We start from the raw sequence: 22,610 nt of genomic DNA on the forward strand, positions 1-22,610 counted from the left end.
GCGCCGGGGGATTGCCTCCTTCTGCTTGCCGGCTCGCTGCCACGGGACAGGAGGCCGCCTGGGCTGAGTGCCTTCTTTCTGTTTCTTGTTTCTGAGAGATTTGAATTGGGAAATCCTTTCGATTCTTCATGAATAAGAGGCAATGGGGTGAGGGAGGCCACGGCCACATCCACAGCATTTAACGCGCTATGAAGCCACTTTAAACACGCTTTGCTTAAACACCCCCAAAGACTCTGGGAGCTATAGTTGGAAAAGGGTGCCAAGAGTTGTTAGGGGACCCCCTGTTCCCTGCCAAGAAGGGAACCCTACCTCTACCTCTACCCCCACCCCTACCCCTGACGCTAACCCTAACTCTAACCCTAACGCTAACCCTTAAGCCTTAACTAGAGCTACAATTCCCAGAGTTCCCTGGCAAGAAGGGAACCCTAACCCTGCCCCCTATCTACAGCTACAATTCCCAGAGTTCCCTGGCAAGAAGGGAACCCCAACCCTTCCTCCTATCTACAGCTACACTTCCCAGAGTTCCCTGGCAAAAAGGGAACCCTAACCCCAACCCTTCCTCCTATCTACAGCTACAATTCCCAGAGTTCCCTGCCAAGGGAACCCCAACCCTATCCCTGCCCCTGACGCTAACCCTAACTCTAACCCTTAACCCGAGCTACAATTCCCAGAGTTCCCTGGCAAGAAGGGAACCCTACCCCTACCCCTAATCCTACCCTTAATCCTAATCCTAATACAGTGGTACCCCGCAAGACGAACCCCTCGGAAGACGAAAAACTCGCTAGACGAAGGAGTTTTTCGTTTTCTTAGCCGCTTCGCAAGACGCATTTCCCTATGGGCTTGCTTCGCAAAACAAAGCTTGCCCCGCAGGCTCCGGGGATAGCGGGGAAGCGCAGCGCGCCTTCCCCGCTGTCCCCGGACCCCTTTTGAACCAAGGGGCGGCAACAGGGAGAAGCGATCTTCTCCCCTCCGCCCCTTGCTTTAAACAGGTCCGGGGACAGAGGGGAAGGCGCGCGGCGCTTCCCCTCTGTCCCCGGACGGTCTCCATAGGAACGCATTGATTGATTTTCAGTGCATTCCTAGGGGAAACCGTGCTTCGCAAGACGAAAAACTCGCAAGAAGAAAAAACTTGTGGAACGAATTAATTTCGTCTTGCGAGGCACCACTGTACTTACGCACCTAACAAGTCTCCGTCCCCTTAACCACCTACAGTTCCTAGAATCCCTGAGGGGAAGCCATGCCTGTTTAAAGTGATTTCATAGCAGTTCCAGTGGTGCACCTAATGTGGCCTAATGTTCCCTCCCTCATTTTCTTCTCTCTCCCCACTGCCCCATCACTTGCAGTGCAGCAGATGTCTGCCTGCAGTCTCCCGTCAAAGCTCCTTCTCTCAAGTATGGCCAAGGCCTTGCCCATTCCTCACTGCCAGTATTTCACGTTCACTTCTCCGATGTAAATAGGGATGTCCTGCGGTTCTCTTGATGACTTTTAAGACTGGACATGGGGAAAACCTCACCGGCTCCAGACATCCCTGTAAGGCAAAGGCAAACAGGTGAGTGGGATGGCCAACACCCGACAGCGTCCCCCCAGATTCCTCCTCTGTTTGGCTGCCTGTTAACAAACAAGGCTTCCAAACCAGTTTGCACCCATCTCAGCCAGCGTAGCCTCACAACATCCACTAGCCTGAATGCAAATTCTTCCGACAACCATCCACCAGCTGCAACCTCATCAGGTCCATTGCCAGACATCAACCAGCTTGAGAGCTGAGTGTCAGTCACCTTCAAGTAGCGATCCCACCAGCAAGTAATCTTTGTACTTGCCTTCTCCTTGCTCCACAGCATCCCAGCACCGGGCGATTGCCTCCTTCCGCTTGCCGGCTCGCTGCCACGGGACAGGAGGCCGCCTGGTCTGAGTGCCACCGAGCTGCCCATTTCTCTCTGGGGAGGGCAACTGCTGAGGCTTGCGCCTTGGCCCACTTTTATACCCGCTCAGCAGCCAAATATTTTTGCCACATCACAATCAACCCACAGACAATGTCAGCAGCTGGGGAGGCATCACAATCACCCCCTCAGCCCTCACAATGGTGAGCCCAGCTCAGCAGCCAACACACACACACACACACACACACACACACACACACACACACAAGTTGTGCCAATATCTGTGAAGGCCACACCGGAAACCCAAAGGGGCGGGAGGGGGACATTTTTCAGCCCAGTGCTTACATTTCCCTCCACACAACACTAGTCCAACACACAAATGAACAGAGCAATGAAAGCAAGCCTTATCTTTGCACAGGAAGCTGTTGAAGGAATGACATGCAGAGAGAAAGTTAGCCTCTCAGGAAAAAAACACTTTTTCATCAGTCAATCAATCAATCAATCAATCATTTATTGTATTTGACTAAAACCCATTATAAATACAGTTACAAAAGCACCAAACCCAATAACCCAAACTATGGCTCCCAGATTCTTGGGGGGGGGGGAGCCAGGTGGATGCCATGTGAACTCAGCAATGTGTCAAGTGATGGCGACCTACTACCTCCAGGTTCAAAGGCGGCATATTTCTGCATATCAGTTCCTGAGAATCACGAGGGCTGTTGTGGTCAGATTCTGCTTGCAGTTTTTGCACAGGCATCTGTGAGAATGGGATGCTGAACTTGGGCCACTGGCCTGATCCAGGCAGCTTTCTTATGTTACAAAGGAAGACTTCCAAGAGAATACTTTTAATGCAGCACTCCAAGAAATGCTGCAAGTTTCAGAAAGTCACATAATGCACTCCAAAAACAGAAATTTTGAAACCATTTCAGCACTGTGTCATTTTTCTATTTTTCTGCATCTCTTATCTGAACTATGTACTTGCAGTTTCTTTGAGTATGTTTTTTCCAATTTATTTTTATTTGGTAGCCATATCTCCCTTTCCGAGGAAGGAACAAAAACATTTGAAGTTCTCAGTGTCCCTGACTTAAGGGTCTGGCTCCTCTGCCCTGCCTACCAAGCGCTCACTGGCTGGTGTGCCTTTCGCTGTAGGGAGAAGCCTAAGCAGCCACGAGCTTGCTATTCAGACACAAGGATATTGTTTTACTCATTTATTCTTATTTTTAATTACTTGGCACCACAGGCAGCTCTCTCCAAAAATGGCAAAGGCTACAATCCCACCTACATGGGAGGAAGCCCCACTGAATTCAGTAGGACTTACTTCCAAGTAGACATGGGTGCAGCCGTGCTGCAAGGATCTCTCTTGGAAGTCCCAGTAAATAAACTGCCACAGCGGCCGGATTAAACCGACCTGTGCAAAACTGCAAGGTTAGGATTAGGGGTAGGGGTAGGGGTAGGTTTTTTTAGGGTTGAATTTGTTGAGGGTTTTTTTTTTTTAGGATTTTACGCCAGGAAATAAATAAACTGCCACAGGGGCCGGATTAAACTGACCGGTGGGCTGGATTAGGCCCCCCAAATGGACTTTGGACATGCCTGATAAGCGCACGAACAAGATGTAGCGTGTGCACCATTTCATGTTTTACTGGAAAACTTTAGGTGACTGTTAACTGGTAGGCAGGGCCTTGGGGGCAAATCCCCCCTTGAATCTGACTTATGACTTCAGCAGTGAGACTACAGAGTGACAGTGTCATCATAATTTCACCATGGCAACCAGCTGCTTCATTTCCACTTACTTGAAAGGCAGGTCATTGAGTATTTATTTTATTTATTTATTTTTGTATGAAATATTTATTACGTTTTCCATAACTGAACATGTGACCACTTTCTTTCCCTTGGAAATTGACTTGATGATCCACAGTTACCAAGCATCTAAGAATATAGAAAAGAGCATCCTGATCAGAGGTCAAGTGGGAACCTTGGCACCTCTTACTTAAGCTTTCAAGCTTTCAAGAAATATGTCCTCTTATGTCACAGATGGGTGATAGCAACCTCAATGAGGTTGACCTCAAGTCAATTTCCAAGGGAAAGAAAGTGGTCACGTGTTCAGTTATGGAAAACGTAATAAATATTTCATACAAAAATAAATAAATAAAATAAATACTCAATGACCTGCCTTTCAAGTAAGTGGAAATGAAGCAGCTGGTTGCCATGGTGAAATTATGATGACACTGTCACTCTGTGGTCTCACTGCTGAAGTCATAAGTCAGATTCAAGGGGGGATTTGCCCCCAAGGCCCTGCCTACCAGTTAACAGTCACCTAAAGTTTTCCAGTAAAACATTGAGGCATCTAATCATAAGCCTGCATTTTTATCAAGCTTATATTTTGATCAGGGCCTGTATCTTAAAATGAGCTTAAAGATTTTCAAATGTTCATGCCAGGCAGAAGAGCAGCTGCCTAAGAACCTTGGCAAAATGTTTTCCTCCTAGACAAGGGGCCCCCCTGATTTATAGCAGAAAACAATTCTCAAAGTCAAAGGGAATTACAGGCTGACAGCCAAGGTTACACTGACCCTACATATTACAGAAGATAAAAAAGCAGAGAAAAACATAATTAAGAGTGGGTAAATAGTAAAATAAAACCATGTGCCTCCCATTAAACTTGAGCCATATTTTCCTAAGGTTCAAAGGTCAAGAGCAATGGAAAAGCATCTAGCTGGCAGAAAGGAAGAGAATATTTTGGGAAGTCTTTTTCTAAAGTTGTTTCTTTCTTAAACTGAGATCCTTTTAAGATTTCTTTTCCTTTTAAAAGGTTATTTATGTTATGTATTAAATATATTGGCTTAAATGTAATTATGCAAAGGAATTAGAAGCTAAGAAATGTTAAATCCTTATGCTAGATTCTTATTTCATATAGTTGGAAGAGATCACAGGGGCCATCAGCCACCAGCCCAGCCCCCCTTGCCAAGCAGGAAACATCATTAGAGCACTGGTTGTCAGGCCTTTGTTTAAAAGACCTTCAAGAGAAGGAGATCTTTCAATGATGATCCTTGACATCTGTTTAAGATAAAAATTTAAGATTAACCATCTGTTTTGGAGGGCAATAGGGCGAGGTGAGCTGGTAATTACGGTTCCTTGTTGAGACACATGTAAGATATATTACTATTTATTTGTCATTTATAGATAGAAGAATATATAGCTTTTTGATTCCCATAAAAGGACAGAAGGAAATGGGTGTATCTTTTGTGATTGGTTCTAGCAAACAGCCAATAGGAATTTCAACCAGGTTGATTGGACAGAGGCAGCCACAGGAGGAGCAAGGGGGCTGGATTAAGGAAATATAAGTGCTGGCCAGAATGGCAGGAGGCCAGGCCAGAGCTTGGTAACCATATACCACTGTGCCTCATATTTATTTGTCTGACAAATAAATTATTATTTTAATTTCTCTATTGCTGTGTTGAATATTTCATTCCAGCTAAGCGTTAACCACAAGCAGGGTGCTACAACATGAAATGGTGCACACACTACATCTTGTTCGTGCGCTTATCAGGCATGTCCAAAGTCCATTTTGGGGGCCTAATCCAGCCCACCGGTCAGTTTAATCTGGCCCCTGTGGCAGTTTATTTATTTCCTGGAGGTAGTAGGTCGCCATCACTTGACACATTGCTGAGTTCACATGGCATCCACCTGGCTCCCCCCCCCCCCAAGAATCTGGGAGCCATAGTTTGGGTCATTGGGTTTGGTGCTTTTGTAACTGTATTTATAATGGGTTTTAGTCAAATACAATAAATGATTGATTGATTGATTGATTGATTGATTGATTGATTGACTGATGAAAAAGTGTTTTTTTCCTGAGAGGCTAACTTTCTCTCTGCATGTCATTCCTTCAACAGCTTCCTGTGCAAAGATAAGGCTTGCTTTCATTGCTCTGTTCATTTGTGTGTTGGACTAGTGTTGTGTGGAGGGAAATGTAAGCACTGGGCTGAAAAATGTCCCCCTCCGCCCCTTTTGGGTTTCCGGTGTGGCCTTCACAGATATTGGACAACTTGTGTGTGTGTGTGTGTGTGTGTGTGTGTGTGTGTTGGCTGCTGAGCTGGGCTCACCAATGTGAGGGGCTGAGGGGGTGATTGTGATGCCTCCCCAGCTGCTGACATTGTCTGTGGGTTGATTGTGATGTGGCAAAAATATTTGGCTGCTGAGCGGGTATAAATGTGGGCCAAGGCGCAAGCCTCAGCAGTTGCCCTCCCAGAGAGAAATGGGCCAGCTCGGTGGCACTCAGACCAGTCGGCCTCCCTGTCCCGTGGCAAGCGAGCCAGCAAGCGGAAGGAGGCAATCCTCCGGCGCTGGGATGCTGTGGCCCTGGTGGCCTCCTGCCCCGTGGTGGCAAGCCGGCAAGCAGAAGGAGGCAATTGCCCGGGTTGGCTGGGATGCTGTGGAGCAAGGAGAAGGCAAGTACAAAGATTACTTGCTGGTGGGATCGCTACTTGAAGGTGACTGACACTCAGCTCTCAAGCTGGTTGATGTCTGGCAATGGACCTGATGAGGTTGCAGCTGGTGGATGGTTGTCGGAAGAATTTGCATTCAGGCTAGTGGATGTTGTGAGGCTACGCTGGCTGAGATGGGTGCAAACTGGTTTGGAAGCCTTGTTTGTTAACAGGCAGCCAAACAGAGGAGGAATCTGGGGGGACGCTGTCGGGTGTTGGCCATCCCACTCACCTGTTTGCCTTTGCCTTACAGGGATGTCTGGAGCCGGTGAGGTTTTCCCCAGGTCCAGTCTTAAAAGTCATCAAGAGAACCGCAGGACATCCCTATTTACATCGGAGAAGTGAACGTGAAATACTGGCAGTGAGGAATGGGCAAGGCCTTGGCCATACTTGAGAGAAGGAGCTTTGAAGGGAGACTGCAGGCAGACATCTGCTGCACTGCAAGTGACGGGGCAGTGGGGAGAGAGAAGAAAATGAGGGAGGGAACATTAGGCCACATTAGGTGCACCACTGGAACTGCTATGAAGTCACTTTAAACAGGCATGGCTTCCCCTCAGGGATTCTAGGAACTGTAGGTGGTTAAGGGGACGGAGACTTGTTACGGTGCGTAAGTACAGTGGTGCCTCGCAAGACGAAATTAATTCGCTCCACAAGTTTTTTCTTCTTGCGAGTTTTTCGTCTTGCGAAGCACGGTTTCCCATAGGAATGCACTGAAAATCAATCAATGCGTTCCTATGGAGACCGTCCGGGGACAGAGGGGAAGCGCCGCGCGCCTTCCCCTCTGTCCCCGGACCTGTTTAAAGCAAGGGGCGGAGGGGAGAAGATCGCTTCTCCCTGTTGCCGCCCCTTGGTTCAAAAGGGGTCCGGGGACAGAGGGGAAGGCGCGCTGCGCTTCCCCGCTATCCCCGGAGCCTGCGGGGCAAGCTTTGTTTTGCGAAGCAAGCCCATAGGGAAATGCGTCTTGCGAAGTGGCTAAGAAAATGAAAAACTCCTTCATCTAGCGAGTTTTTCGTCTTCCGAGGGGTTCGTCTTGCGGGGTACCACTGTATTAGGATTAGGATTAGGGGTAGGATTAGGGGTAGGGGTTGCGTTCCCTTCTTGCCAGGGAACTCTGGGAATTGTAGCTCTAGTTAAGGGTTAAGGGTTAGAGTTAGGGTTAGCGTCAGGGGCAGGGATAGGGTTGGGGTTCCCTTGGCAGGGAACTCTGGGAATTGTAGCTGTAGATAGGAGGAAGGGTTGGGGTTAGGGTTCCCTTTTTGCCAGGGAACTCTGGGAAGTGTAGCTGTAGATAGGGGGCAGGGTTAGGGTTCCCTTCTTGCCAGGGAACTCTGGGAATTGTAGCTGTAGATAGGGGGCAGGGTTAGGGTTCCCTTCTTGCCAGGGAACTCTGGGAATTTTAGCTCTAGTTAAGGCTTAAGGGTTAGCGTTAGGGTTAGCGTCAGGGGTAGGGGTGGGGGTTAGGGTTCCCTTCTTGGCAGGGAACAGGGGGTCCCCTAACAACTCTTGGCACCCTTTTCCAACTATAGCTCCCAGAGTCTTTGGGGGTGTTTAAGCAATGAGTGTTTAAAGTGGCTTCATAGCGCATTAAATGGTGTGGATGTGGCCGTGGCCTCCCTCACCCCATTGCCTCTTATTCATGAAGAATCGAAAGGATTTCCCAATTCAAATCTCTCAGAAACAAGAAACAGAAAGAAGACGCTCAGCCCAGGCGGCCTCCTGTCCCGTGGCAGCGAGCCGACAAGCGGAAGGAGGCAATTGCCCGGCGCTGGGATGCTGTGGAGCAAGGAGAAGGCAAGTACAAAGATTACTTGCTGGTGGGATCGCTACTTGAAGGTGACTGACACTCAGCTCTCAAGCTGGTTGATGTCTGGCAATGGACCTGATGAGGTTGCAGCTGGTGGATGGTTGTCGGAAGAATTTGCATTAAGGCTAGTGGATGTTGTGAGGCTACGCTGGCTGAGATGGGTGCAAACTGGTTTGGAAGCCTTGTTTGTTAACAGGCAGCCAAACAGAGGAGGAATCTGGGGGGACGCTGTTGGATGGGGGCCATCCCACTCACCTGTTTGCCTTTGCCTTACAGGGATGTCTGGAGCCGGTGAGGTTTTCCCCAGGTCCAGTCTTAAAAGTCATCAAGAGAACCGCAGGACATCCCTATTTACATTGGAGAAGTGAACGTGAAATACCGGCAGTGAGGAATGGGCAAGGCCTTGGCCATACTTGAGAGAAGGAGCTTTGAAGGGAGACTGCAGGCAGACATCTGCTGCACTGCAAGTGATGGGGCAGTGGGGAGAGAGAAGAAAATGAGGGAGGGAACATTAGGCCACATTAGGTGCACCACTGGAACTGCTATGAAGTCACTTTAAACAGGCATGGCTTCCCCTCAGGGATTCTAGGAACTGTAGGTGGTTAAGGGGACGGAGACTTGTTACGGTGCGTAAGTACAGTGGTGCCTCGCAAGACGAAATTAATTCGTTCCACAAGTTTTTTCTTCTTGCGAGTTTTTCGTCTTGCGAAGCACGGTTTCCCATAGGAATGCACTGAAAATCAATCAATGCGTTCCTATGGAGACCGTCTGGGGACAGAGGGGAAGCGCCGCGCGCCTTCCCCTCTGTCCCCGGACCTGTTTAAAGCAAGGGGTGGCGGGGAGAAGATCGCTTCTCCCTGTTGCCGCCCCTGGGTTCAAAAGGGGTCCGGGGACAGAGGGGAAGGCGCGCTGCGCTTCCCCGCTATCCCCGGAGCTAGCGGGGCAAGCTTTGTTTTGCGAAGCAAGCCCATAGGGAAATGCGTCTTGCGAAGCGGCTAAGAAAACGAAAAACTCCTTCGTCTAGCGAGTTTTTCGTCTTCTGAGGTGTTCGTCTTGCGGGGTACCACTGTATTAGGATTAGGGGTAGGGGTAGGATTAGGGGTAGGGGTTGCGTTCCCTTCTTGCCAGGGAACTCTGGGAATTGTAGCTCGGGTTAAGGGTTAGAGTTAGGGTTAGCGTCAGGGGCAGGGATAGGGTTGGGGTTCCCTTGGCAGGGAACTCTGGGAATTGTAGCTGTAGATAGGAGGAAGGGTTGGGGTTAGGGTTCCCTTTTTGCCCGGGAACTCTGGGAAGTGTAGCTGTAGATAGGGGGGCAGGGTTAGGGTTCCCTTCTTGCCAGGGAGCTCTGGGAATTGTAGCTCTAGTTAAGGCTTAAGAGTTAGCGTTAGGGTTAGAGTTAGGGTTAGCGTCAGGGGTGGGGGTAGGGGTAGAGGTAGGGTTCCCTTCTTGGCAGGGAACAGGGGGTCCCCTAACAACTCTTGGCACCCTTTTCCAACTATAGCTCCCAGAGTCTTTGGGGGTGTTTAAGCCATGAGTGTTTAAAGTGGCTTCATAGCGCGTTAAATGGTGTGGATGTGGCCGTGGCCTCCCTCACCCCATTGCCTCTTATTCATGAAGAATCGAAAGGATTTCCCAATTCAAATCTCTCGGAAACAGGAAACAGAAAGAAGAAAGCCATTTTGGAAGGTCTTAACTTGAAATGCCAATAAAGGTATTTTTATTGTATTGTGTTGTATAGTGTTGTGATTAACATGGGAAGTAGGGTGGTAAAATACGTTTGTCTTTCTGCATGCGTTTATAGTAGGCATTTTGCACTCACCTGAACCCTTGCAGGGAAAGGGACAGGGCACAATGGGAAAGGGTGGGGCAACCGGGCTGCTTAAACCACACCCCTTTTCCAACGGAAGCACCATGGGGGGTGGGCGCCCTCCGAGAGAGAACAACAGAACAGAACACAGAACAAAGAAGACGGAAGTGGCACACAGTTCCATCTGTTCCCTCTCTTCCAAAGAATGGAATGTCAACACACAAAGCATGTGATCCAGTAGTCACACACACTCTGCAGCACGGGAGAGAATGAAACTCTGGACATCCAGCACCCGCTTATCTGCTTCTCTTGAACTCTTTGACTGTAACCCTGTACAATCTTTTTTCAAAGAGGGCCAGATTTGATGAAGTGAAGGGCCGTGAGGGCCGCCGAAACAGCCAACCCAAGTTGTTAACCTTTTTTTAGGGGGTTGAATTTGTTGAGGGTTTGTTTTTTTAGGATTTTACGCCAGGAAATAAATAAACTGCCACAGGGGCCGGATTAAACTGACCGGTGGGCTGGATTAGGCCCCCCAAATGGACTTTGGACATGCCTGATAAGCGCACGAACAAGATGTAGCGTGTGCACCATTTCATGTTTTACTGGAAAACTTTAGGTGACTGTTAACTGGTAGGCAGGGCCTTGGGGGCAAATCCCCCCTTGAATCTGATTTATGACTTCAGCAGTGAGACCACAGAGTGACAGTGTCATCATAATTTCACCATGGCAACCAGCTGCTTCATTTCCACTTACTTGAAAGGCAGGTCATTGAGTATTTATTTTATTTATTTATTTTTGTATGAAATATTTATTACGTTTTCCATAACTGAACACGTGACCACTTTCTTTCCCTTGGAAATTGACTTGATGATCCACAGTTACCAAGCATCTAAGAATATAGAAAAGAGCATCCTGATCAGAGGTCAAGTGGGAACCTTGGCACCTCTTACTTAAGCTTTCAAGCTTTCAAGAAATATGTCTTCTTATGTCACAGATGGGTGATAGCAACCTCAATGAGCCTCCCCACGTAAATGTCAACTCTCCAAGCATTAATATAAATGCTGCCTCTCAGAAATAAAGATCTGCTCATGATCAGATCTCTAAGCACAATTCCCTTTTCTCTCCTATTTATTCTGGAGTAAGTCACAACTAAGCCCACTTATTTGCCATCAAATGCCAACAGTGTCCTTCAGCTCTCTATATTGGACAAACAGGCCAGACCTTACGCCAAAGAATAAACGGACATAAATCAGACATCAGGAATCACAAGACAGAGAAACCAGTAGGAGAACACTTCAATCTCCCAGGACATTCTATACAAGATCTCAAAGTAGCTGTTTTACTACAAAGGAATTTCAGAAATAGACTGGAAAGAGAAGCTGCTGAATTGCAACTTATCACCAAACTTAAAACCATGGAGAGACCTGGTCTGAACAAAGACCTTGGATTCTTATCTCATTATACATGACAAAGCCATTTTTCACCTTTTCACCCCTTGCTTTTTCCTGTAAGACCTATTGCAGTCGTTAAGAGTCGTCAACAGGCTCATCACAGCTATCTGCCAATCACCCATTCCCACCACCCTTCTGAGTAATACCCCTCCCCACCTTCTCACTATATAGAAGGGTCTGGAAACTTCTGTTTCAGTATATCTGAAGAAGTGTGCATGCACACGAAAGCTCATACCAAGAACTGACTTAGTTGGTCTTTAAGGTGCTACTGGAAGGAATTTTTTTGTTTTAAGCCCACTAAAGTTAATGACGCTTGACCAAGTTAAATCTTCTGTTAATGAGAAGTGAATTGGGCCATTTATCTTTGTGATTGAAGAAACATGGTGTGAACTTTGATGTGCTCTAGCATTGCACATTTACTCTGGATTCTTCCATTTTTATTTTGTCCTCCAAGTCCATGTGACTGAAACATCTCTTCTTTTTTGCTCCTTTCTGCGATGAAGGCCCCTTTTCCCATCTTCGCCATTCCGCTTCTTCACTTATGGTGAGATGCAGAGATCATAAAAGGCAAGGTTTTAAGAAAGCGTTTATAATTAAAGTGAACAGGTGGCTCCAACTAGTACGAGCGACCGAGCAAACAAACCCACTGAGAGCTGGGACTGGTTGAATCAGATGGTGTATCCTTTTGTACCTCTTTTAATGAAGACTGCGCCTGATCTCTCTGTTGGGCTTAGCATGACACATATCCTTCTCATTTGTGTAAGTACATTTAAACTGACATCAAAAGAAAAGCCCCATATTTGTATCTAGATTATAGCAGCAAAAGATGCATACATTCTTAGGAACCCCTTTCAATGTCTGTTTCAGAGATCTGGGCACATTAGGCATGGCATAGCAACACAATTCAGAATGGGTACCTAATTCATGCCTGTTATCTACTCCTGTCCACAAGGACTAACCCATCACGTTGTTGATGTAATTGTATTATACAGTTGGGTGATTATATTCTCTCTCCCCCCACCCCACTCCCACTCTCTCTGGACAAAGAACAACAATCTCCAAGCATTGGATATAGTCTCGCACATTTATTTTTCCATTGGGAGGAAGGAGGGGATCTAAATTTAATAAATAAATTTAAAGCATAATACATTCCCTGTTGCTTCAGGCCATAGACCCATCTAATCCAGTATCCTGTTACCACAGAGGCCAAATAAATAGGGCGTGAGTGGTACCCCCCCCATCTTGGCATTCAAAAGTATACATTCAGAAGAGTCATGGTGGAGTGTGCTGTGGGGAGGAGCTGTTTCCTATTATCTGGTATGCACCCTGGTGAGAATGGCTTTGTTCAATGGATGGCTCTGGAAGTTTTGGCTGTGATTACCAAGGATATCTGTTGACTCCAAACAAGGACTCTGAAGATGTTGTTGGTATGGTCTGAGCTGTTAGAGCAGCACAACTGGAGGGAGGCTGTGCACCATAAAAAGTTTATAGGACAAATGAATAAGGTAAACAGACTGGTATTCTTTTTTAAGTATTCTGGCCCATGGGGGCACATATATTCCCTGGTCCTGAAAGGGGTCACTGTGCCCCTGAAGGACCAGGTGCGCATCCTGGGAGTCATTTTGGACTCACAGCTGTCCATGGAGGTGCAGGTTAATTCTATGTCCAGGGCAGCTCTTTACCAGCTCCATCTGGTACGCAGGCTGAGACCCTACCTGCCCACGGACTGTCTCACCAGAGTGGTGCATGCTCTGGTTATCTCCCGCTTGGACTACTGCAATGCGCTCTACGTGGGGTTACCTTTGAAGGTGACCCGGAAACTGCAACTAATCCAGAATGTGGCAGCTAGACTGGTGACTGGGAGCGGCCACTGAGACCACATAACACCGGCCCTGAAAGACCTACATTGGCTCCCAGGACGTTTCCAAGCACAATTCAAAGTCTTGGTGCTGACCTTTAAAGTCCCAAACAGCCTCGGCCCAGTAATCCTGAAGGAGCGTCTCCACCTCCATCGTTCAGCCCGGACACTGAGGTCCAGCGCCGAGGGCCTTCTGGCGGTTCCCTCATTGTGAGAAGTGAGGTTACAGGGAACCAGGCAGAGGGCTTCTCGGTAGTGGCACCCACCCTGTGGAACACCCTCCCACCAGATGTCAAGGAAATAAACAACTAACGGACTTTTAGAAGGCATTCAAAGGCAGCCCTGTTTAGGGAAGCTTTTAACATTTGATGAACCATTGTATTTTAATATTCTGCTTGAAGCCGCCCAGAGTGGCTGGGGAAACCCAGCCAGATGGGCGGGTATAAGTAAATTATTATTATTATTCCTCACGATGCAGTTTCCCACCTCATGCATTGCTGGGTTTAGCTAGCTGCAGCAATTCAGCACCAGTTCTAAGTGCAATAACCACATTCAGTGGCGAGGGGAAAAGAGAGCTCCTGGTTACGGATGGGAGCGGTTTTCTGCAAGCGAATCCCTCTTGGCTTACCTTCAGGGACCCACACCTGGGGGTCTACAAATTCCTCCACTGGAATGCTGAGCACAGGGGCCGCTGCCAGGTCTGCAGCGCAGACGATCTCCTCCGTCTCTGTCTTCCACCTGCTGAACTTGTCCTTCTCTCGGGCCAGGAAGGCCTTGTGTCCCTCCTGCTTGGTGCTGAGGTGAAGTCCCAGGCCTTGCAAGGTGAGGTGGCCTTTCCTGCTGCACACCCAGGCTTGGCGCGCCCTGTCTCCTCCGCAGGACTCCAGCTGAGCGGGCGCAAATTCCTGCGCTTCGGGGACCGTCAGGCACAGCCCGGTCTTCCAGTGGACTATGGTCCGGGTGGCGGCATCCCAGGTCCAGTGATATTGCGCAGACTGGGGCTTGCAGTCGGCCAGGCCAACCCTTCCGACTTCGTGGGACGAGGCGTGGATGCACTTTTGCAAACGGGCGTTCCTGATGAGGAAGCCATCGCCTCCCGGCACTGGGGAAGAATACAATACGATATGATAATCTTTATTGTCATTGTCCCATACAGAACAATGAAATTGAAAACATCTACATCAGACATTCAAAAACCAACAAACTCTGATACCCCATAATTGAATACACTATATTCCCACAGAGGCTACCTTAAAGGTAAAGGTAAAGGTAATGGGACCCCTGCCCATTAGGTCCAGTCGTGACTGACTCTGGGGTTGCGGCGCTCATCTCGCTTTACTGGCCAAGGGAGCCGGCGTACAGCTTCTGGGTCATGTGACCAGCATGACTAAGCCACTTCTGGCGAACCAGAGCAGCGCACGGCAACGCCGTTTACCTTCCCGCCGGAGCGGTAGCTATTTATCTCCTTGCACTTTGCCGTGCTTTTGAACTGCTTGGTTGGCAGGAGCAGGGACCGAGCAATGGGAGCTGACCCCGTCCCAGGGATTCGAACCGCCGACCTTCTGATAGGCAAGTCCTAGGCTCTGTGGTTTAACCCACAGTGCCACCCACGTCCCAAAGATTACCTTACACTGCGTTTAAAACCAAAATTGCATTTGGATAGAAACTGTTTCTCAGGCGGCTAGTCCTAGTCTTAATAACCCTGTACCTTCTTTCAGAAGGCAGAAGCTGAAAGAGATCATTTCCGGGGTGTGCACCATCCTGCGCTATCTCTGCAGCTTTCTTATGGCACCTGCAAAAGTAGATTTGATCCAAGGTGGGAAGAGCGCACCCAGTTATTCTCTCCGTAGTCTTTACAACCCTGGACAGCATTGTTTTTTCCCTGACCGTGCAGCTCCCAAACCACACACACAGACCATAAGTTAATACACTCTCCACAGTACAATGGTAAAATGCCATCAACAGGTCCTTGGAGAGATTATTTTTCCGGAGGATTTTCAGAAAATATAACCTCTGCTGTGCTCTCTTCATCAGGTCTTTACTGTTTTCTCCCCAGGTTAGGTGATCTCTCAATTCCATTCCCAGAAATCGAAACACCAAGACCTGTTCTACACACTTCCCCTCAATAATGAGTGGCTGAATATTCAATTTACATTTCCTAAAGTCCACAATAATCTCTTTTGTTTTCTTTAAGTTAAGGAGTAAGTTGTTAAGTTAAGGAGTAAGTTGTAGTCCAACAACAGCTAGGGACCCAAGTTTGAGAAACCCTGTAGGCATATTGCATCAGTTGGAAGGGGATATTATTTGGCACAGCATCTTAGAAAGCAGAGACATCACCTTGCCGACAAAGGTCCGTATAGTCAAAGCTAGGATTTTCCCAGTAGTGATGTATGGAAGTGAGAGCTGGACCATCAAGAAGGCTGATTGCCGAAGAATTGATGCTTTTGAATTCTGGTGCTGGAGGAGACTCTTGAGAGTCCCATGGACTGCAAGAAGATCAAACCTCTCCATTCTGAAGGAAATCAGCCCTGACTGCTCACTGGAAGGACAGATCCTGAAGCTGAGGCTCCAATACTTTGGCCACCTCATGAGAAGAGAAGACTCCCTGGAAAAGACCCTGATGATGGGAAAGATGGAGGGCACAAGGAGAAGGGGACGACAGAGGATGAGATGGTTGGACAGTGTTCTCGAAGCTACCAGCATGAGTTTGGCCAAACTGCAGGAGGCAGTGGAAGACAGGAGTGCCTGGTGTGCTCTGGTCCATGGGGTCATGAAGAGTCGGACACGACTAAATGACTAAACAACAAGAAATTATTTGGCACCCTGCCTGCTACCTCCAGGGGGGCACCCAGTGGGGGCAGGGCTGGGGTGGGGAGAAGTTTGCTACAGAACAAACAGCAAGCCCTGCAGAATTTCCTGTCCTTTGCAAGAACAATCCCTTATGTGGTCCCAGGGCAGGCCAAAACAACGGATCTGCACTATAAACAGAATCCAGGTTGGGGAACAGCACACAATAGATTAAAGGATTGCTTTCTTAAAGGAAACCTGATGTGCCTGATATGCATTCCTCCCAGTTTTTGGATTTAGAAGGAAAAAAGGAGCTTTTTTTTGCTAAGGGTTGACTGAGGTGATGTCTCAACCAGCCACTGAAAATGGAAGAAGACCAGGCAGAGAAAGTGGTCCCATTACATCTTCTAAAAATGATTCCATACTTTGATGCCAAGAGCCTCTCCCATTGGCCATCCTGCGAGGGCATGTCTAAGGCAGCCTTTGTCAGGTGTGTGTGCAGGGGCCAGGCCCTGTGACCAATAGTGTAGCACCCTGCTTGTGGTTAACGCTTAGCTGGAATGAAATATTCAACGCAGCAATGGAGAAATTAAAATAATAATTTATTTGTCAGACAAATAAATATGAGGCACAGTGGTATATGGTTACCAAGCTCTGGCCTGCCCTCCTGCCATTCTGGCCAGCACTTATATTTCCTTAATCCAGCCCCCTTGCTCCTCCTGTGGCTGCCTCTGTCCAATCAGCCTGGTTGAAATTCCTATTGGCTGTTTGCTAGAACCAATCACAAAAGATACACCCATTTCCTCTTGTCCTTTTATGGGAAACAAAAAGCTATATATTCTTCTATCTATAAATGACAAATAAGTAGTAATATATCTTACATGTGTCTCAACAAGGAACCTTAATTACCAGCTCACCTCGCCCTATTGCCCTCCAAAACAGATGGTTAATCTTAAATTTTTATCTTAAACAGATGTCAAGGATCATCATTGAAAGATCTCCTTCCTTTGGAGGTCTCTAAACAAAGGCCTGACAACCATATGTGCTCTAATGATGTTTCCTGCTTGGCAGGGGGGGCTGGGCTGGTGGCTGATGGCCCCTGTGATCTCTTCCAACTATATGAAATAAGAATCTAGCATAAGGAATTAACATTTCTTAGCTTCTAATTCCTTTGCATAATTACATTTAAGCCAATATATTTAATACATAACATAAATAACCTTTTAAAAGGAAAAGAAATCTTAAAAGGATCTCAGTTTAAGAAAGAAACAACTTTAGAAAAAGACTTCCCAAAATACTCTCTTCCTTTCTGCCAGCTAGATGCTTTTCCATTGCTCTTGACCTTTGAACCTTAGGAAAATATAGCTCAAGTTTAATGGGAGGCACATGGTTTTATTTTACTATTTACCCACTCCTAATTATGTTTATCTCTGCTTTTTTATCTTCTGTAATATGTAGGGTCAGTGTAACCTTGGCTGTCAGCCTGTAATTCCCTTTTTACGACTTTGAGAATTGTTTTCTGCTATAAATCAGGGGACCCCCTTGTCTAGGAGGAAAAACATTTTGCCAAGGTTCTTAGGCAGCTGCTCTTCTGCCTGGCATGAACATTTGAAAATCTTTAAGCTCATTTTAAGATACAGGCCCTGATCAAAATATAAGCTTGATAAAAATGCAGGCTTATGATTAGATGCCTCAATAGGACTTTGCAGGACTTGGGCCTTCCTAAGTTTATTCTGAACAGGCAAGGTGCGGCCACACAGGTGAGGCTGATTGGCAACTCACGGCACCTGGTGGCAAGAGCCAGGAAGGGATATAAGGTCAGCATTTCCCTTTGTCACAGCAACACGCTTCCTGCCTTGCTGTGTTTGGCTTCTTGCTTCCTGATCCTTGAACCTCGGCTTCCTGACTCCTTACTTCTTGATCATTGGACCCCTGACTTTGTGACTCCTTGCTTCTTGATCCTCGGACCCCTGACTTTATGACTCCTTGCTTCTTGATCCTCGGACCCCTGACTTTGTGACTCCTTGCTTCTTGATCCTCGGACCCCTGACTTTGTGACTCCTTGCTTCTTGATCCTCGGACCCCTGACTTTGTGACTCCTTGCTTCTTGATCCTCGGACCCCTGACTTTGTGACTCCTTGCTTCTTGATCCTCGGACCCCTGACTTTATGACTCCTTGCTTCTTGATCCTCGGACCCCTGACTTTATGACTCCTTGCTTCTTGATCCTCGGACCCCTGACTTTATGACTCCTTGCTTCTTGATCCTCGGACCCCTGACTTTATGACTCCTTGCTTCTTGACCCTCTGACTCCTGACTTTATGACTCCTTGCTTCTTGACCCTCGGACCCCTGACTTTGTGACTCCTTGCTTCTTGATCCTCGGACCCCTGACTTTGTGACTCCTTGCTTCTTGACCCTCGGACCCCTGACTTTGTGACTCCTTGCTTCTTGACCCTCGGACCTCTGACTTTATGACTCCTTGCTTCTTGACCCTCGGACCCCTGACTTTATGACTCCTTGCTTCTTGACCCTCGGACCCCTGACTTTGTGACTCCTTGCTTCTTGACCCTCGGACCCCTGACTTTATGACTCCTTGCTTCTTGACCCTCGGACCCCTGACTTTGTGACTCCTTGCTTCTTGACCCTCGGACCTCTGACTTTATGACTCCTTGCTTCTTGACCCTCGGACCCCTGACTTTATGACTCCTTGCTTCTTGACCCTCGGACCCCTGACTTTGTGACTCCTTGCTTCTTGACCCTCGGACCCCTGACTTTATGACTCCTTGCTTCTTGACCCTCGGACCCCTGACTTTGTGACTCCTTGCTTCTTGACCCTCGGACCCCTGACTTTATGACTCCTTGCTTCTTGATCCTCGGACCCCTGACTTTATGACTCCTTGCTTCTTGTCCCTCGGACCCCTGACTTTGTGACTCCTTGCTTCTTGACCCTCGGACCCCTGACTTTATGACTCCTTGCTTCTTGATCCTCGGACCCCTGACTTTATGACTCCTTGCTTCTTGTCCCTCGGACCCCTGACTTTGTGACTCCTTGCTTCTTGACCCTCGGACCCCTGACTTTATGACTCCTTGCTTCTTGATCCTCGGACCCCTGACTTTATGACTCCTTGCTTCTTGATCCTCGGACCCCTGACTTTATGACTCCTTGCTTCTTGATCCTCGGACCCCTGACTTTATGACTCCTTGCTTCTTGACCCTCGGACCCCTGACTTTATGACTCCTTGCTTCTTGATCCTCGGACCCCTGACTTTATGACTCCTTGCTTCTTGATCCTCGGACCCCTGACTTTGTGACTCCTTGCTTCTTGATCCTCGGACCCCTGACTTTATGACTCCTTGCTTCTTGATCCTCGGACCCCTGACTTTATGACTCCTTGCTTCTTGACCCTCGGACCCCTGACTTTATGACTCCTTGCTTCTTGATCCTCGGACCCCTGACTTTGTGACTCCTTGCTTCTTGATCCTTGGACCCCTGACTTTGTGACTCCTTGCTTCTTGACCCTCGGACCCCTGACTTTGTGACTCCTTGCTTCTTGATCCTTGGACCCTTGGCTTCTTGACTTCCAGCTCTCTGACCCTCAAACTCTTGGCTTCCTGACTTCTGGCTTCTGGACTCCCGTTTCAGCTCCCACCCCACCATCATGCCCCTGGTCCCGACGTCCCCAGCTGGGACTTCAATCGCCCATGAACCGGACCATGACAGCCTTTCCCAAGCTTGTGCCCGCCAGATGTTTGGAATATACCTCCCCTCAGCCCCAGCCAGCAGCAGAGTTGTGGTCCAAAACAGCTGCTGATAGACAGCCCTGATAGACTCAAACTGATTTCTGGCTAATATTTTGCTAATATTTCCTTGCTGAAATATGTGCTTGCTAAAACAAGGGAAAGTAACCAAATGTAAGGCCAAACTTCAATGAAATTTGGGAGCGGCAGGGACATTAGTATAAAACTGGTTGCCTTGATGACAGATTCACAAAAAATATTACACAAGGAAATGGGATCCAGCAGTGAGGTGTATGATAGGAAAGTTGAGATCAGATACCACAGGGAGTGCTGGGATACTATTGAAAGATTGGAAGAAAAAGAACATCTGCATCATCTAGCATGAAGAGATAATGCTATATATATATATATATATATATATATATATATATATGGTATATTTGTTTATGAGTGTGTTTTGTACGTTCTTAAATTCATTTTTAAATGATTGAACAGAACAAAATAAATAAATACATAAATTGCAGAAAAAAGAGGGAGGATACTCCAGAAACATCCGAAGGGCTCCATCCATTGCAGATTCTGCTACATATTATGCCAACCTGGTATGCTCCAGATGTTTTGGATGACAACTTTCTCCAGCACCTTGTAGTTCAAAACATCTGGAGAACAGACTGCATCGCTGACTACTGTGCAGGATTGAAGCTAACGCTAAGAATAACCCAGCTCTCTCCTTGCCACCCAGAAAGCACCCAACATTTGAGCAATGCTTAAAACAGTTAAATATCCCAGATCCCCCCTTCCAAATTAGTAGAGCTAAAATATACGTTGGAGACAACCCAAAAGATGAGTGCTTATTTATTATTTTATCACCTTCCTGCAAGGTCCTTGAGACTGAACACAGTGGGAGATCCCATTTTGGCCTCACAACTTTCTTTTGAGGTAGGCTCCTAGCTGACAACATTTCCCTTTTTTAAAGGGAAATTCCCTTATTTCGAATAGGATTCCTTGAAAGAAAAGGGAAAAGTTGATAGCTATGGGTAGGCTACACTGAGCGCTCGTGATTTCCCTAAGGCCACCCAGTGTTTCATGGAGGCTGAACTCACACAGATTTTAGGTGAACGCTCCCTGGTCCAACTGCAAGCTCCTATTTTTGTTGTGCAGGATCTCAAAAATTTAGGATGTGAGGTTTGCATATTCATGACTTGCATAACAACATTTGTAGGTCCCAGAATTCCTGGAACAGTTTCGTTGCTCCTTTTCAAATAGCCTTCAATGGTCACCTAGCTGCACACACAGAGAGAAGGGTACATAAAAAAAACCACATCTCGTTGCCAGGAGAATCCGTTTCACAGTCCAAACAAACACAGATCAGCCAGCGAAGGCGAACTGAAACACTGTCCATGCAGGGGAAGTATTTGTACGTAAAAATAATAATCTTACGGTCAAGGAGAAAAAAGGGGTGCAAAGAAGGAGCAGTGAAAGCAAACTTACCCTGCAGCCAAGGAAGAAAGAAAGTCCAGCTCAAGCTCAGCTTGAAAAGCTTCATTGTCTCCCAGGAGAAAGAAATTGAGGGGGGTTATAGATGGGGAGAAGAGCCTTTGCAAAGGGCAAAGTGAACTGCGAGGTTGCTTTGCCTGCCTTTCAACCAAAGGGAGGAACAGGATGCGACAAAAGTCGAAGATACAATTTAAGGAAGCAAGTTCTGTCTCTCCCGGCCAGCACCCTTTAGCACCCAAGATAGCAGCAGGGTGGTGATCCCAGGGGAAGTGCTGTGAGAAAGCCCATATTCGAGGAAAATCACATCCTGGCTTTCCCAGGAAAAATTGCAAAAAAGCGCTGGCCTGCTTCTCAGCTAGCTCTTGCTGATGGAAGAGAAGGGAAGCTTTCGAGAAGCGCAGAGTTCTTCCTCTTCTTCAGGCAGGGTGATGGTGGGTTGCAGAAAGAAGACCACCTTCCCACCCGGGTGGCAAATGGTGCCCTAAAAGGATATAAAAATCTATAGCGCAGTAATTGCAGCAGCAACATGGGGAGTGGGAAGGGAGAAGGAACAGAGCTGCTGGGCTCCGTCCTTTACAAGTTGTGATTCCTGAATAGGGACAGAGAATTCTAAAGAACTTGAGCTGTTGCTGGTGAGGTCGCTGCTGGGAACTGGAGAGGAGCCAAAACAGCCACTTCAGCCCACAAAGGAGAAGCGGAGGCCCCTGAACTCCCAGATTAGGACGTTCCATTTTTGCTGCGGATCCTCTTTCCACACTTAGAAAGCCTGTGGCATTTGCACGAGAACTTACGAAGCTGCCCGTATTGAAGTGTGGTGTGCTGGTCCTGGGGGGGGGGAGGTTACCGTGAGGCATGGTCAGAGTCCGGTCCTGGGTCGAGGGTCTGGAGACTGTCCACCAAGGGTGAAGCGGGGTCCAAAGCAAGAAGCCGGGGGTGGTCGGGAACTCTGGAAGAACAGGTCTGGGTGCTGGCAGAAACAGGTTTCCAGCGATGTTGCTCCCGCAACCTGGGTCTGGGCTAACTGGCCTTTATCTCCTCTGGGGCCTAGGGCTGTCCCGGCCCACAGGTGACCCGCCTCTCCTGGCCTTAAGGCGAGCACTCCTCCTCAGAGAACTTAGTTCCCTCCGCCTCTCTGCCCTGAGCCTCTGCAGCTCCGGAGAGGCTGGAGGGTTACTGGACCCAGAGGCAGCCTCACCTTCCCCTGACAGGGCTGGGAGAGGAGCACCTGCAGGCAATGGGTCCTCCATCACCTCCGGAGCCAGAGTGGATTCACCTGGTACCTGCTCCTGAGGATCCGGCACAGGTGCAGGCCC

The 22,610-nt window shown here is 47.9% G+C and overlaps 1 protein-coding gene and 1 long non-coding RNA gene across 3 annotated transcripts in view; both read right to left on the reverse strand.

Moving 5' to 3' along the window:
- LOC307226321 (uncharacterized protein) overlaps nt 1-22,298 on the reverse strand; it is a 31,159-nt gene extending 8,861 nt beyond the window's left edge. The window contains exons 1-2 of one of the 2 annotated variants that reach the window (XM_079995066.1): nt 21,292-22,298; nt 13,904-14,377 (exon numbers count right to left, since the gene is read on the reverse strand). In XM_079995066.1, coding sequence (XP_079851192.1) covers nt 13,904-14,377; nt 21,292-21,346 — 529 coding nt within the window. In that variant the 5' untranslated portion in view covers nt 21,347-22,298. The remainder of the gene's footprint in view (nt 1-13,903; nt 14,378-21,291) is intronic. The other variant, XM_079995067.1, reaches the window with a different exon arrangement.
- On the reverse strand, nt 52-2,019 carry LOC307226403. Its single transcript, XR_013843374.1, has 4 exons — nt 1,818-2,019; nt 1,176-1,528; nt 629-730; nt 52-442 (listed from the first exon to the last, which is right to left on the reverse strand). It is a non-coding gene; the product is annotated as an uncharacterized lncRNA (long non-coding RNA).
- Nucleotides 22,299-22,610: the final 312 nt, after the last annotated feature.

This window comes from Podarcis cretensis, assembly GCF_951804945.1.
Source record: "Podarcis cretensis genome assembly, chromosome: 11".
NCBI classification, from domain to species: Eukaryota; Metazoa; Chordata; class Lepidosauria; order Squamata; family Lacertidae; genus Podarcis; species Podarcis cretensis.